The 14,768-nt window shown below is 64.8% G+C and overlaps 1 protein-coding gene across 3 annotated transcripts; it reads right to left on the minus strand.

Moving 5' to 3' along the window:
- Positions 1 to 520: 520 nt before the first annotated feature.
- LOC132319873 (transducin-like enhancer protein 1) lies at positions 521 to 13,231 on the minus strand. 3 transcript variants are annotated; one of them, XM_059831845.1, is made up of 20 exons: positions 13,171 to 13,231; positions 12,373 to 12,521; positions 11,613 to 11,676; positions 11,075 to 11,119; positions 7,688 to 7,750; positions 7,400 to 7,474; positions 6,556 to 6,751; positions 6,069 to 6,085; positions 5,567 to 5,671; positions 5,371 to 5,415; positions 4,942 to 5,097; positions 4,487 to 4,616; positions 4,190 to 4,374; positions 4,039 to 4,115; positions 3,528 to 3,777; positions 2,082 to 2,329; positions 1,708 to 1,855; positions 1,475 to 1,625; positions 1,032 to 1,108; positions 521 to 796 (listed from the first exon to the last, which is right to left on the minus strand). In XM_059831845.1, the coding sequence occupies exons 1-20, from the start codon at positions 13,192 to 13,194 to the stop codon at positions 689 to 691; spliced, it is 2,313 nt and encodes a 770-aa protein (XP_059687828.1). In that variant the 5' UTR covers positions 13,195 to 13,231; the 3' UTR covers positions 521 to 688. The 3 variants fall into 3 exon arrangements, with proteins under 3 accessions (XP_059687828.1, XP_059687830.1, XP_059687829.1); XM_059831847.1 differs by lacking the exons at positions 6,069 to 6,085; positions 13,171 to 13,231 and adding an exon at positions 5,993 to 6,013 and having other exon boundaries at positions 4,190 to 4,370; positions 4,513 to 4,616; positions 5,567 to 5,669; positions 6,552 to 6,751; positions 12,373 to 12,488; XM_059831846.1 differs by lacking the exons at positions 6,069 to 6,085; positions 13,171 to 13,231 and adding an exon at positions 5,993 to 6,013 and having other exon boundaries at positions 5,567 to 5,669; positions 6,552 to 6,751; positions 12,373 to 12,488.
- Positions 13,232 to 14,768: the final 1,537 nt, after the last annotated feature.

A 14,768-nucleotide genomic window follows, 5' to 3' on the forward strand; every position in this document is an offset into this window, starting at 1 on the left:
CCTGCAGCGGAGAGTGGAAGCAAATCTGCCCCCATGCAGGAAAGGCAAAGGAAGAGGGAGCTGTGATGGCCGAAGGGGACAGTGCTACTGCCCCCAGCTCCCCCAGTCTCACCCCTCCTCACCTGGCTCTATCCCACCACCACGGAGCACCGAGGCACAGCTGTGCTTTTTTGTTTGCTTTTATTATTAAATACACCCTAGGAGCCCCAGAGGGAGATGTGGCCAGAGCCCATCCGCCCCAGAACCTTAAAATAAAAAACAAAACACACTCCACCAAAAAAAGCTAAAAAAAAAAAAAGAAAACAAACAAAAAACCCCCCACAACACCCCAAAAAAACCCACCAAACCCTAACAACGCCAGACACCCTCCCTTGCCCACCCCCCCCACCTCCCCTAGTCCAGCTTTAGAAACAAACCAACAAATAAAGAACAAAACAAGGAGAAAGTCCCCAGGAAAATTCACTGCGAGCAGCAGCCGCCACCTCCCAGCCCAGCGTAATGCCTGGCTGTGGTCCCAGGGCCACCTCTACCCCTTGCTGCTCTCCGCCAGCTCGGATGCCCCGGCCACGGGCTGCACGTACTTTGGGAAGTCAGCAGCAGGGCAGGTAGAGTCCACCTGTCCGTCCACGTGGATGTCTGCCTGTCCACGCGCCGTGGGCCCTCCCCGCACTTGGCACCTCTCTCGCTCTCAGTAAATGACCTCGTAAACCGTAGCTTTCTTGTCCCCTGAGCCAGTCACGATGAACTGGTCATCTGTGGAGACATCGCAGCTGAGGACGGAGGAGGTTTCCTTTGACTAGAGAGAAGAGGGCAGGGGGGTAAGCTCAAGAAGCAGCCCCAGAGCATGGTCCTGGTACCACCCCTTGGGACTTAGAGTTGTCCCTGGTGGGACAAGGAGTTTGTTTATGGGGCTTATTCTTGCTAAGCTACATTACAGCTGGGTTGTACTTGAGCAGTTCTGCTCTGGGCAGCCTCACCCAGCAGAACATCTCCCCCCAGCCCTGACCACAACAGCTGCACGTGCCCCACACCTGGAAGATGCTGGCTCCGTAGGGCGTCCGCCAGGCATTCAGCAAGTTGTCCTTTCCCGTGCTCACGAACCACTTCCCTGTGGGAGGGACAGAAGGGACAAAGAGCATCCTGTCACCAAAACAGGCCCCTGTGCTGGATTCCTGCAGCAAATCGTACCCAGGTTGTGTAATGTAAAAAGGTGCTGCTCATTAGCCAAGGGGCTGTTTTAAGGCATACAAAGGCAAGTCCTGGGACAACAGAGCTGAGAGTGCAGCCACGGGTGTTGCTCAAGGAGGGATGGATGCCCCTTCTCTGAGAGACACCACTGGCATACACACAGGACCAGGCTGGCTACCGGAGACAGTGCTTGCCCCCAGCACAACGAGCCCCAGGACACACAGCCAAAAGCGGAGATTGCATCCATGAGCCTCCAGAGCCCGGGGGCCAGGAGAGGTGTGCCTACCGCAGGAGGCGAATTTGAGGGAGAGGACGCAGCTCTCGTGGAGGTGCAGCTGGTACTTGTCCGGTTTGGTCACGTGCAGGATCTCCACGTTGCTGCTCTCCATGCCTACTGCCAGCCACTCTCCCGTCGGGCAGTACCCCAGGGAGAAGATCTGGGGGGAGAGACAGGGTCAGGCAGGGACCTGGCAGGTCCCAGCCGGCCCCGTGGTGCTCCCAGGCAGACCCAGCCCCTACCTGGGAGCTGAAGTCATGCTGCTGCAGCTGACGCCCCTCCCGCAGGTCCCAGCACCGCACCGTGTTGTCCAGCCCCCCTGTCCACAGCTTGGTGCCATCATTAGAGATGTCAATGCAGCTGGCACCATCCGTGTGGCCTTGAAACTGCCTGGGAAAGAGGGGGACGGAGAGGGCGAGGGCACGGCCATCAGGGCATGGGCTGGGGCAGCACCCAGCAGTGAGGAGCGAGAGATCCCTGCTGCAAGGACAAGGGCTGTCCCCTGGCCAGGGTCAGACCATGGGGAGAGGTGGGGACGCCCTGGAGGGGACCAAGTGGTTCCTGGCCCAAGGAGCCCCAAGCAGCCCTGCCCACGCTCCCCCTGCCCCAGACTTACCTGACCAGGGTCTGGTTCTGCAGGTCCCACACCACGATGTTGCCGTCACTGCAGCAGGAGAAGCAGACTTTAGCGTCGGGGCTGATGGCCAGGGCGTAGCAGGCGGGGGCAGAGGAGGTGAGCTCGGCCTTGATGCGGGGTGTGGGGGCTGCCAGGTCCCAGATGGAGAGGGTGCTGGCCTCCCCCCCCACAATCAGGCTGCGGCCGTCAGGGAGCAGCTTGCAGGAGCGGATGTAGTTGTCGCGGTTCTGGGGTGCAGGAGGGAGGACCCCATTAACCCCTTCCCCTGCAGCCCTTCTGCACCCATCCCAAACTGCGTGGTCACCCCGGGGCCAGCAGCTCATCCCGAGGGCAGGAGGAGCAGCACCAGTGGGGCAGACCCACAGCCACCCTCCTGGGACAGCAGGGCTGGGGCAGGGGCAGCTGTGCAGCCCACCCCATCCCATGCCCAGAGTGGTCACCCTGGCTGGCCCCCACAGGAGCCCGTCTGTTTGTTACTGCTCTATGAACGGCCTCGGGGACACCCTCGCCCCCACAGCATCCCTGCCAACAGCTGACAGACACAGCTGGTCCTGGAGGAGATGAGGGGCAGCTGGGGAGGCAGCTCCAACAAGGCTGCAACAGCCCACGGCTCCAAGCATTAAAACACCATTTTCCCCTGCTCCTGAATTTCTGATGCAGCTTGAAATTATCATGACTCAGTCATTTCCTTGTTTATGCATCTGTATCTCCAAGGTCAGCACCGTCCAGGAATAATATTTGTCAGGCTGCCCAGGCCCCAAGGCCAGCAAGTCAAGGAGAGGACTTGGATTTGGGCTGTTCAAAGCAGGCACAAGGACTCAGATTCCAGCAGCCCATTTGAAAAAAAAAAAAAAACCAACCCTCAAAGAAGACAGGTTAAAAATACTCTCAGGTGATGGCTGTGCCTCCAGCTTGGCTCTGGTGAGTTCCTGTGGTCTAACAGTCCATTTAATTTATTTTTAAAAGAAATAGGAGTTCTCCCTCCAGCCAGACTCACAAAAGCAAAAGCAGAAACAAGGACAAAGCTGAATCCGAGTGATGCTTCAGCCCGTGCAATTCTGGCCCGTACGAAGATCTGGCCAGGGGGTTGACACTGGCAAAGGCTTGTCTTAGGGCAGGCGCTGTCAGACAAAGCAATGCCAAGGGGGGTGGGTGTAAAAGCCCCCAATGGCTTGGGAACACTCAGCAGTGCAGGGGAGCACACTGGCAGCATGAAGCCACCATCCCTCCCCAGCAGCCCCACACCACCCCCACTTAGAAACACACAGAGACTCTCCTCAGTGCACCTCATTGCTTTCAGACATCCCCTGCACCCCTGAGGTCCCTGATGGTGACCCCAGACTCCGTCTTCACCACAGCGCAGTGGCACAGTGCAGGGAAACAGAGAAACAAGCTGAGACAGAGAAGCGGCGTGCCCCTCCTTACCAAGCAGTCCAGCTGAGCCACAGCCGTCTTGGTGCCCGGCTGCCCCACATCCCACACCTTCACACAGCCCTTGCCCCCGGTGTAGACATGTCGTGTGGAGTTGCTGATGGTGACGGCGCAGACCACCTCGCCATGGGTCAGGGTGTGGAGCTGCCGCGCGTGGCGGGGGATGCCGGAGCCAATGAGGGCATCGGGTGGGAAAGGCACCGGTTGCATCTGCCCATCAGCACTGACATGGAAGGAGTAGGCGCTGGAAAAGGACAGAGCAGTGAGAACCACCCAAGGATCCCGTGCGGAGACTGGCCGGCGCCGCATTGGACCCAGCGTGCCCAACGCAGTCGGAACTGTGAGCAGAGCGGCGCCCGGTGAAGCCTGGCCGGGCACGCGACAGCCTGCCGCTGCTCATAATGCGTGCTCCCTGCCAAGGCTGCGCTCCCCAGCCCTGCCTGCACCTCCCAGCTCAAGCCCTGCAGGACCCCTCGTCCCCCGCCCCCAGCGCAGCCCCACTTACGGTTTCCCTGAAGTCCCCACTTGCATGCCAGCTGCCAGCCCTGGGACGCGCATGTGGGGGTGCGGGTCGTAGCCCACCTGGAGGGGACAGTGGGTGAGAGCAGCTCACGCCCAACGGCCCCCAGGACCCCGCAGGGAAGAGGCTCACGCACCAGGGGGGACCGCCCGTAGCTGCCGGCTCCAACAGCGGCCGCAGCCCCGTTGAGCTGCGGGGACATGAGGTGGAGGCTGGCGTAGGCACCGGTCCCCGCCATGTCCCCGTTAACTGCAGGGTGGGCCATGCCAAAGGCAGCCGAGTAGGGGCTCTGCACTCCCAGCGGGTTCCTCAGGCCCAGGGCTGCCAGGGGAGAGATGGCATGAAGGGACGGGGCCCAGGGTCCGTCCTCGCAGGTGCTGGTGGGACCAGCTCTCAGAGCGGCTTGCCCGGGCCCCGGTGGGGCCAAGCTCACCCAGCGGGTCCACGGGGGCCTTGGCGGCAGCAGGGCGAAACTGCTGGGCACTGCTGGAGCCCGGGGCCACGGCATCGCCCTGGGAGGTAGGGGTGCTGGACTTCAGGCTGGGCGTCCCTGCCTTCTCCACCTGCCAGGAACAGAGGAGGGAGATCTGACAGCCATGCTCCCGCCCTGCCAGGGAGTTTCCTCAGGTCCCCCCCAGCGAGCTGGTCCCTGTTCCTCACCCCTGACAGTGGCCCAGCCCAGCCAGCGCTGCAGGGTCTGCAGGACGGGACATGAGAGGGGATCTAATGGAGCAGGAGCCCTCCCTGTGCCCCCAGAATTGCCTTCGCTCCATGGGTTTGGAGGCAGATGGACCCATGTCCAGCAGCTCCGCCAGCCAAGTCCGGGCAGCAGGGACATAAGCACAACCCCTGAGTGAAGTGCCCCACTGCCCCATGCAGCGCACGTACCGTGGGTGCATCCTTGCTCCGGGACGGGGATGTGCTGCTCGAGGAGGCCATGGAGGTTGGGCTGAGCGGTACGGCCTCCTTCCTCCCCAGTGGGACCTTCTCCACTCCATTCTCCCGGGACGAGTAGGAGTGGACACTGTGCGGGGAAGAGGGGTCCTGGAGGGGGGAAGGAAATACAGCATGCGACAGAGCAGGCAGGAGTGCGGGGACGTCCCAGGCCATGGTGAGCTGGTGGCTCGAGTGAAGGTCAGGCTGGGAGCCTGGATCCAGGGGCTCATCGCTGCCATCAGCGAGGGCCGGTAAGCATGACTCGGGGGTCCCACTGCCACCTCCCCGTGCTGCCCACCTCCACCTGTAACAGCCTGTTAGCCCCTCACTTGGGCAGAGAGATGGGCAGCGCACGCTGACCCCAGCCCCCGGCACACTGACCTCATCCACCACCAAGTTGTCTTCGCTTTTGTCTGCGTCGCTGCCCTGAAAAGCAGAGGACAGCTGGAGCCAAAGGGGCTGAGGCTGCCCTCACTCCTGCCTGGGAAGTGCCAGGGATGTGGGCAGCTCTGCTCATCACCCCCCAAGAGGGGACGGGGACATCCCAAGCCCCCCAGCCCCCCTTCCCCAGGCTCACGTAGTCCGTAATGAAGTCCTTCTCCTCCACCTTCCTCTTCTTGCTGCTGCTCAGATACTCAGAGATGGCTCGTGCCCGCTCCCCGTTGGGCAGTGCCAGCGAGCTCTGGGGCGGGGGGACACAGTGTTAGGGGCCATGAGCTGCTGTGCCTGGCTCCCAGGACAGGCAGCACCAACACAGGGCTGCAGCTGGCTCCCAGGGAATGGAGGGCCCCCGTACAGCCCCCCGTGCCACCAGCTCGGGCTTCAGCTCCTGCCAAAGGAGCGAGGAGGGGGACGCTGCTTTGGGGGACAGCACAGTTTGCCCACATGACATGGGGAAGGGGTCCCCACGGGGAGAGCACCCACCCACTCTCACCCGCACAGCTGTGCTGGCAGCGGGGCCTCGGCCGGGGAGCAGGACCCGAGGACCTGTCCCCCACGCAGCAGCCCGCTCCCAGGGTCCCGCCTGGAGCCTGGGCAGCCAGAGGGAAACGGGTGCAAGAGAAGGAAAAGGCACTTACGGGGCCGGGGTCTCGCTCTGTCGCCGTGGCAACGTGGAGCAGCAGGAGAAGGAGGGAAGGAGGGACACGCTGTGACACCACCAAGAGCCCCCCGGGAAAGCCGCCCACTCCTCCCACAGGTGCCAGGGTGCTCGTGGCAGGGCCGGACCAGCGCTACAGCAGCAGGGTGGTCCCGGGCCCCCACCAGGGACGACCCCTCCAGCCTACCCCACTGCCCGCCCAGGAGGTGCTGCTCGGTGGGGGACATTTCCCACACAAACCCCTCCCAGCCAGCAAGCCCCCGCTCCGCCAGCCCGGTCGGGAGCCCCGAGGCACAGACAAGCCACCCCTGACCCAGCCCTGGCCCCCACCCCAGGGAAGTGCCCAAGCGGGAAGGGCACGGGGAGCAGAGGCAGCCCCGGGGCCCAGCACCACCTCTGCCCAGGTTTGCCTGCTGCCGGGAGGGTCATGCCAGACCCCCCCCAGCTCCTGTCCCCCCAACACTCACCCCTGGCCTCGGTGTCGTGGACTCCTCGGTCGTCTTTGGCGAGGAGCTGGGCCTGGGCCCCCAACGCCCCTGAGAGCGCCAGCAGCCCTGAGGCGCTGCCGATGCCTGCGAGGCTGGTGGGCTGCATCCCAGAGGGATGGGGGGTCAGCGGGATGGGGGGAGCGTGGTGTGAGAGGTGCTGGGTCTGGAGCTGGTGCTGGAGAGGAGCAGGAGGAGAGAGCAGAGCCGAAGGGCCACGTCAGGACAGCAGCAGGGCAGGGGGAGAAGAGGCTGCTCCTCCCCACCGGCAGCCCTGGATCAGCCAGTGGACAGGGAGCCAGGTGAGGAGGGGCAGGGCACGCCCCCAGGTGCCCCCAGCCAAGCTGCACGGACCACCACGTCCCTCCCACCGCCTCCTCCCACCCTGCGACAGGAGCTGCTGGGACAGATGGGGGACCCTACTTGTAGCCATATGGATGGGGGACCCTACCCGTATCTGTACCACCATAGCACTGCGGTCTTGGGGGGATGGTGGCGACTCCCCCCTCCACCCGGGGCCACAGGGCATCAGGACACAGCGACACGCACCAGCCATCACCCCCACACCCTGCTTCGACACCGCTGCAGCAGCATCTCCTCCACCCCGAGTACTGCTGGCAGCCCCCCAAACCAGCCTGGCTTGCCCTTCTCCTCCCCCCCCGACTCAGCCACGGGTGGGAGAAGGAAAGGGGGGCAGGCGGCTGCAGCCAAGCCCCCCGTGCTCGGGGCAGGATGGGTCTCTAGCCCAGGGAGATGCCATCGCCTGCAGGAGCCCAGCACCCCGACCAGGGGGCGGTGGGAAGGGGTGGGCAGAGGGTTGACGTACCCCGATCGCCGCGTTCAGGTCGGTCATAGTCACCTGCTTCGCACGCTCCACAGCCTGGACCACCTGCTGCTGGTGCTGCGGGGAGAGAAGACTGCGTCAGCACCAGGCAATGCCCCCGCTGACTCTTGCGGCGAGCAGGGCTGCAGCAGTCTTGTTTCTTCAGGGAATAGGGTAAAGCCAGCCCCCCCAGCCCGGCCCAAAGTGCAGAGCCCAGGTCCCCGAGCAGGGATGCTCCCTGTGCCCCGAAGGAGCTCTGCACACCCAATCGGGGCCCGAGGGCTCACCCACCTCCTGAGACAGGAACGGGATGAGCTGGGCACAGATCACGTTGAGCCGCTTTGCAATCTCCGTCTGGCAGCAGAAGAAAGGCAGCGCCCGTCAGGGCAAGGGGCAGAGCTGTCCCCACACCGAGTGCCCCGATGCTGCAGGAGACCCCACCCACCAAGGGCGCTCCCCAGGTAGGCAGACACCCCCTCCCCATCGCCCCCCAAGCAGCCACAGTGTGCTGGTGCTTGGCCCCAAGAGCTGCTGCTCAGCACCAAAGAGCAGAAACGCCCCAGGGGGGACCAGGAAAGCTCTCCTTCCTAACACCACCCGCCCAAAAACTGGAGCCCAGCATCCACCACCCCCACCCTGAGAGCCCCAGGATGGCTCCCGCCTCCTCCCTGCCAGGGACATGAAGCCCCATGGCCCATGCCACTGAGGGCCACCACCAAGCAAGCCCCCAGCCCCGCAGGTCAGGGCCCCGTCCGGCTCCCCTCCACCCTCCGCGCAGCCTCCTGCAGGCACCACAACCGCTAATTGCTGCTCTCCCTGCCCGCAGGAAGCCCTGGAGAGGTGCTCTCCTTACAGCTGCTGTTTTTCTGCAACACTTGAGTGCCACAGGCAATCAGCAGCGCAGAGCACAGAAGCAGCACAGGGAGGGAGCGCGGCGGCATGCCGTGCCACGCTCCCATCGCGCCCCACAGCCAAGGCAGGGCCCTCACCCATCCCGTCCCACGCTGCACGTCCTGGGCTGGGGGGTGAGCACAGACATTAAGCCATCCCCGGCCCCACAGACACATCCCTGGAGAGAACCCCCAGGGGCTGCAGGGTCAGACCCCTGCCCCAAGCACCAGTGTGTGACAGCTGGGATTGCAGACACAGCTCGAGGCAACAGCAGAGATGCCCATGCTGCTCCTCATCACGCAGAGCCGGGGACCCCACCCCACCCCAGCAGCGGAGAGGGGGCAGAGATCAGCAGCTGTCCCTAAACCCAGGCGTCCTCCGCTCCTGAACAGGCGGGGGATGCCCCAGGCACAGGGGTTCCAGGTGAGGTGCTGTCCCAAGCTCCGAGGAGCTCCCTACCCACCCCTGTGGGGAGGATGAAAGCATTACAGAGCCAGCACGGGGCTGCGAGGAGGGGGTCGAATCCGGACCCTCTTATCAGCATCAGGAGACCAAGGCTGAAGGGCCCCAACAGCCAGGGATGGAGCTAACCTCCAGATCTTCCCGCTGGGACCTTGGGCACGTCTCCTGTGCCCGGCTGGCGCAGGCACCGCAGTGCCAGGGCGAGGGGCTGCAAGTGCTGCCCGGACGATGTGGGGACACAGACCCAGGGACACCCCATGCTGCTCTCCGGGCCACCGACCCATTTTTGCCAGACCCACAGAGAGCAGAAACAATCTGGCACCCGCCCTCGCTTCCCCTTCCGAGGGAGGAAAAAAAAAAAGAGAAAGAAAAGAAAGAAAGGGGGGAGCAAGGAGATTTGGCAGCCAGCAGTTCTGGGAAGGATTTAGCTGTCTCCTGGGGCCGGCAGTGATGGATTCTCTTCCCTAATGCACTGATGGGCAGCAGCTCCTTGGGGAGAGCTGCCTCCAATTCACTCGCACTCGTTAATGTGCAATTTACTGGCACTTTAACGCTCTCAGCATGAAAAATGATCATGCTGTTTGCAGCCCCCCCAGCCGCCAGCACCGTCACCTCCCCTCTGGCTCACGGTGAGCAAGTCCAAGGCCAGGCAGATTCGGGGAGGTGGTTTTATAAAAAGCTACAGGCCCCTTCCATGCCAAAAACAAAACGACAATAAAAAATTAACATCTCCTGCTCATTCCTGTCTTGAGCCTCCCCTGCCGAGCCTGCCACCACAGCCAGCCCCCCAGCCCCCAGCCCCATCTCCCTCCAAACAAACCCAGGGCAAAACCACCCCGCGCCTCGGCCCTGACGGTGCCAGCACTGCCGACGCCAGCACCGTGGGAGCCGGGCGCCTGGGGAGCCTCTGGGGGATGCTGGGCTGGGCACAGCGGGGACAAAGGCAGCACCGCACCAAGGCACTACCCTGCCTTCGCCAGCGGCGATGGGGCAAGCGCTTCCTCAGGGGTCCCGGGGCAGCCGAGTGCTCGGGACCCCTGCCCATGCGCCACACCAGATTTGGGGGAAGGGGAGGAGAGACGGTGACCTGATCTCCCCACGGCAGCGATAACCTGCGGTTCCCGTGCAGGCGGTTCCCATTTTTCACACAATGGCCGCTGGCTGTCAGAGCAGACTTACGGGCCCTTGTTAAAAGTGCAGACAGCTCGCTGGCAGGCGGCCAGCAGCACCTGGGACCAGCAGAAAACACGAGCCTGTGAGGGCCGGGGGAGAATGGGCAGCCAGATGAGAGGAGCATGCAGTCCTCTGGGGAGGGGGCGCCGGGCCGGGCGGACCCTCAGCATCACCCCTCGCAAGGGCAGCTTCACGCCTCCTTCTCGGCTGGCTTTGCGCGGCGCAGATGGCGGCACGGGGCAGGGCGCGCCACAGGAAACGACAAGAGCGGCAGAAACACCCACCCAGCGGGCGCAAAGCCGCGAGAGTGGCCGTCAGCCTGCCCTGTGCTGGGGGCCAGCATCCCCGCAGCACCCACCCAAGCCAGCTCCCGCGCAACAGTTGGCAGAGGCAGTGGCGGGGTGGGAAGGAAGGAGGCCGAGGCTGCAGCACGCCTCGCCAGGCTCCTCCACAGCCTCTTTAAAAATAGATGAGAAGAAACCTTCTGTCTCAGAGCAGCTGGTGACCCGGAGCGCAGCATAGCGGGAGGAAGGGAGGGAAGGAGGGAGGGAGGGATGGGGAGGCAGCAAGGTGGGGGATGTGCAAGCCTGAGCCCTCGGAAGCCCACCCTGCACCCACGCCCCAGCCCCCTCCTCCCCACCAGCCCCCAGGTGAGCTGTCCCCAGGGCCAGTTGCAAAGGCAGTGAGCCAGAGCTCATCACCCAGCCCATCGCCCTGCCGTGATGCCGCAGCACCCCTTGCCCTGCAGGAGCCGGTCTCCTCCACAACAGTCCCCAAGCGGCCGCTCACACCTGGCATGAGCGGCCACGCAAGCACAAGTCCTCCGCTGCTGCTTTATCCCCACTGCAACAAGCACATCACGACCCAGCCAGGAAGACGCTCCCTGAACCCAGTGAGCAAACAGCAGCTCACACCGGAGCACACACGCGTGTGCAAAGAGCTGAGGAGGCAGGCCAAGGCCGTGACACAGAGCGGGGTACCGCTCCCAAAGCGCAGAGGAGGGAGCACATCCCCCACAGGCACAGCTTTCCCTGGGCTATGGCAGGGAGTGACCTCCCACGCTTTCCATGGGAAGGGACAATCCTGAAAGGCCCAGATGGCGAGGCGGCGACACAGGAGCCAGGACAACGCTCCCATCCCACCCGGACTCACCTGTTTGTGCATCTCTATGTTCAGGCCATAGGACATCTCGTAGTACTGCAAAGGAGAGGAGGCAGCATCAGCATGGCTGGGAAGCCCAGGGCGACTCGCAACCAGAAAGTCCGTGCCGGTGCTGGTGTGCGGGGTCAGTCCGGCCACAAATGTCCACACTGTGGCCAGGCCAGGAGGAGAACACTGTCCCCAGCTCTTCGTCCGGGAGCGGAGGTCTCTCTGGCACACAGCCGCAGCGCACAAAACGGACACGGTCCTCCCGGGGCTCCTGCTCGCTGCTCACGGGAGAGCAGACGACCCACATGGGAGCAGCTGCATCACCACCCCGCCAGTGCGAGCTGCGGCAGCAAGTCCTGCTCAAACACCACAGCTCATTTCAGGGAAAAAACGGACAACAGCCACAGGAACCTGATCTCAGGCCCTGGCCACGCAACCCAAACGCAAGGGGAAGCCAAAGCATCCCAGGGCTGTGTGTCCTTTGATGGTTCAGAGGAGACACCCCCCACCACCCTCATCTTTTCAGGTGGAGATCACTAACCATGACATAATGACGCTGGATTTCTGTTTTTTCTGTTGCCAGCTTTTCACATTCTAACTTCAAGCTGTAAAAATAAAGAGAAGAAAGAGAGAGGCAGGAAGAGAGAGGGAGAGACCCCCTGCTCCCCCCACAGACAAGATCTCCCGGGCTGGACAGAGCACGAGCCCTCCCAGCGCACCACGTGCTTCAGCCTCCTGCTCAGATTCAATCCTGTCTCCCAGCAAAAGCGAAGAAAACCACCTGAAAGAGGGTGGGAAGGGGCTGATAAAGAGGAGATGGACAGCAAAGGGATCCAGGCGTCAGGGCACAATCTGCACGGAGTTTTAACCCCCTCCCCAGCATCTGCTTCCCAAATGGGGCGAGCTGCAAAGCCGAGCTGCATTTCAAACCTTGCTCTGCCCAGCACCATGCAGGGAAGGGGAGGTGATCCTGGCCAGCAGCAGGGGGGATCAGAGGGGCTCAGGTCTGCTAAGTGATGGCTCCAGCTCAGCCCAGAAGCCAGGCCCTGGAAGCCAGCACCCTCATCCCAGGGCTTTTGGCAGGAGGAGGGCAAGTTTCCCCCTCCAACAGTGTCATTTCAAGCTACCAAGGTGGTGCTTGGCACAGCCATCCTCCAGATGGACCAGTGCCCGCAGCAGCATGGGACGGCGCTTCCCGCCAGCCCGCACCGATGCCCAGTGCCGAGGGGGAGCCCACCTCTTGCCAGCGCCGGTTAAGTGCCCAGCACCTTGCTGGCACGCGAGCTCTGGCCGCTTCTCACCTGTGGTATTGGTTCTGCAGGAACTGGAATTCCTCCTTGATGCGGTCCAAGGTCTCCGGGTAAGTCAGCTTGAGAGACTGGGGGTTGCTGGGGATGGCGCTGGCAGCAACAGCGGCTCCCGAGGCAGCAGAGGGTGCCTGTAGATGGGCCTAGGCAGAAGAAAGGACCTCCGGGGTCACTGCCGCTGGCCCAGCAAGGCTCGCGAGTGCCCCGAGGGTTTCTCGCACCCGGGGAAGAGGCTACAGGCACATCTGGGAGAGCGGCACATGGAGGAGGAGGCAGACTTATCGCAGAGGAAACTGGTTACAGCCAGGCACTGAGGGCAATCGTTCTCCGCCTTTTCAGCATCGGTTCAGCCACTGAGCTGAAGAGGATTAACAACCGCGGGTGGCACCGAGCGTGCAGCCTGCGTGGGCAGAACATGCAACCCCCCAGCCTTCCCGCCCAGCCCCGGAAGCAGGGGTCTGTCCTCGCCCGTGTGCCACGTGGCAGAGCTTCCCGCCTGCTCATCACCAGTCCCAGGGTCACATCCCGACTGCGATCCAGCTTCCAGCGTGTCTTAAAACCCAAATCGCCGCAGTTCTGGGGCTCAGCATCAGTTTGGGAAGAGCCACACCACCACTCCTTAGCGCATTACACGCCATCGGCGCAACTTTCCAGGCCAAGGCCGAAACCTCCTGCCCCACGAGGCAAGCGGAGAGCTCAGTTTGGGGGCGTAAGGGCCAGGCCAGCGTGACTGCCGCAGCACCACGTGCTTGCCCGTGGCCCGGAGGGGATGAGGCCGAGCCGCAGGCTCACCGGGGGCCTGTTCTGCGGGAACATCTTTGGCACCGGACAGGCCCAGGATCCCCCTCGCCGCTCCGGGCCCCGATTCAGGCTCAGGACGGGTGCCTGGGGACGCTTCCCAGCTCCGGATCAGGCCCTGGGAGAGAGATGGGGAGTCACGGCCAGGCGCTGCCCGCTGCCTACCGGTGCGCAGGGCCCTGCGGGAGCCACCGCAGAGCACGGCAGAGCCCCGGGGCACCAGCCCCACCCGCAGCTTCCCCGCGGCCGCCAAGACCCGGGATCCCCGCGCCACACGCCCCGGCCCAGCCGCTCCACATCCCCGCGGGGCCGGGGGGGCCCCAGGGCTCCTTCCGGGCACCGAGGGACCCGCCCGCCGCAGGACCCCCCGCCGGCCGCCCGCCTTCAGCGCGGGCTCCACCGCCCCTGGCCCCGCCGCGGGCACGGCCCAGGCCCGCGCCCCCCGCGCCGCGCAGACAATGGCCCCGCCGCCGCCCACGGCAGGTACGGCCGCGGGGAGGGACCGGCCTCGCCGCCGCCCCAGCCCCGAGCGGGGCCGGACCCCGCCCGGCGGGAGTCCCGGAGCGCGCCCAGAGCGGCGCGGCCGGAGACCGAACCAAACCGGACCGGCGCGGCGCGGGACGGGACGGGACGGGACGGGACTCACCGCGCTGCTAGCCCCGGACCCAGAGCCGGGGCCGGGCCGGGCCGAGCCGCACCGCACCGGACCGGACCGAGCCGCGCCGGGCCGGCGCCCCCTCCCCGCCCCGCCCCGCCCCGCCCGGCCGGGCCCGGCGCCCCCGCCCCGCCCCGCGCGCCGCGGCAGCCGCTCTGCGGAGCGCGATCAATGAACGAGCGCCAGCGCCGGCTCCACGTGGGGCCTGGCCCGTGCGGGCAATCGCCCCGGCCGCCAGCCAATGGGAGCGCCGCGGGAGCGGCCCGCCCCCACGTGGGGCGCGCGGAGCTACCTTCCCATTGGCCAGCCGGGCCGGCCGCCGCGGAAGGTGTCAATCTGGGGAGGCCGAGCAGCCAACGGAGAGGCGGTGCGGGCGGGGAGCGGCGATTAACCCGTGCGGTGCCGGGCGCCCGGCGGGCACCGGGAGGGCGGCCGCGGCGGGGCGGCCGCGGCGGGGGCAGGCCCCAGGCCGCCCCCCGCGGGCCCGGCCCTGTTGCCGGTGCGCGGGACCCACGGCCGGCGGGGCACGGCCCCTTCCCAGCCCCGCGGCGGGGATCACCCCCCCCGGCACCGCAGCTTCGCCCGCAAAACGGAGCCGTGAGGTTTGCACCGGAGGCCCTGTGCCACCCGCCCTGCCACCACCCCTTCCCGGTCGGACAGCGCTCTGGTGTTCGGGGCTTTTTTCTACTAAAGACCAAATACATGGAGTCCTTGTCCCCCGTCCCGTCCCCCCCCCTTTTTTTTTTTCAATCAAGAAAAGAAAGAAACCCCAAAATCCTGCTGTGGGGCTGCAGGTCCCGGCTCACCGAGAATCCCCTGCGTCATGTGATGGCGGGGAGCTGCAGCACCCCTCTCCCCTGACAGCATCCGGCGCTGGCCTGGGAAGGGCTGCTGGGTCCGGCTGTCTCCCGCGGCCCCGGGATCCCCTTCCCGCTCC

The sequence above is a fragment of the Gavia stellata genome, chromosome 32, assembly GCF_030936135.1.
Source record: "Gavia stellata isolate bGavSte3 chromosome 32, bGavSte3.hap2, whole genome shotgun sequence".
NCBI classification, from domain to species: domain Eukaryota; kingdom Metazoa; phylum Chordata; class Aves; order Gaviiformes; family Gaviidae; genus Gavia; species Gavia stellata.

What these genes read in the sequence shown, in the direction of transcription:
- LOC132319873 (XM_059831845.1), bottom strand. Translation starts at nt 13,194, where the DNA reads ATGTTCCCGCAGAACAGGCCCCCG. An exon ending in TCCCGCAGAACAGGCCCCCG is followed by an intron (nt 12,522 to 13,170) that starts GTGAGCCTGCGG and finishes TCTTCTGCCTAG; the next exon opens with GCCCATCTACAGGCACCCTC. An exon ending in ACAACTTGGTGGTGGATGAG is followed by an intron (nt 5,098 to 5,370) that starts GTCAGTGTGCCG and finishes TCCCCCCTCCAG; the next exon opens with GACCCCTCTTCCCCGCACAG.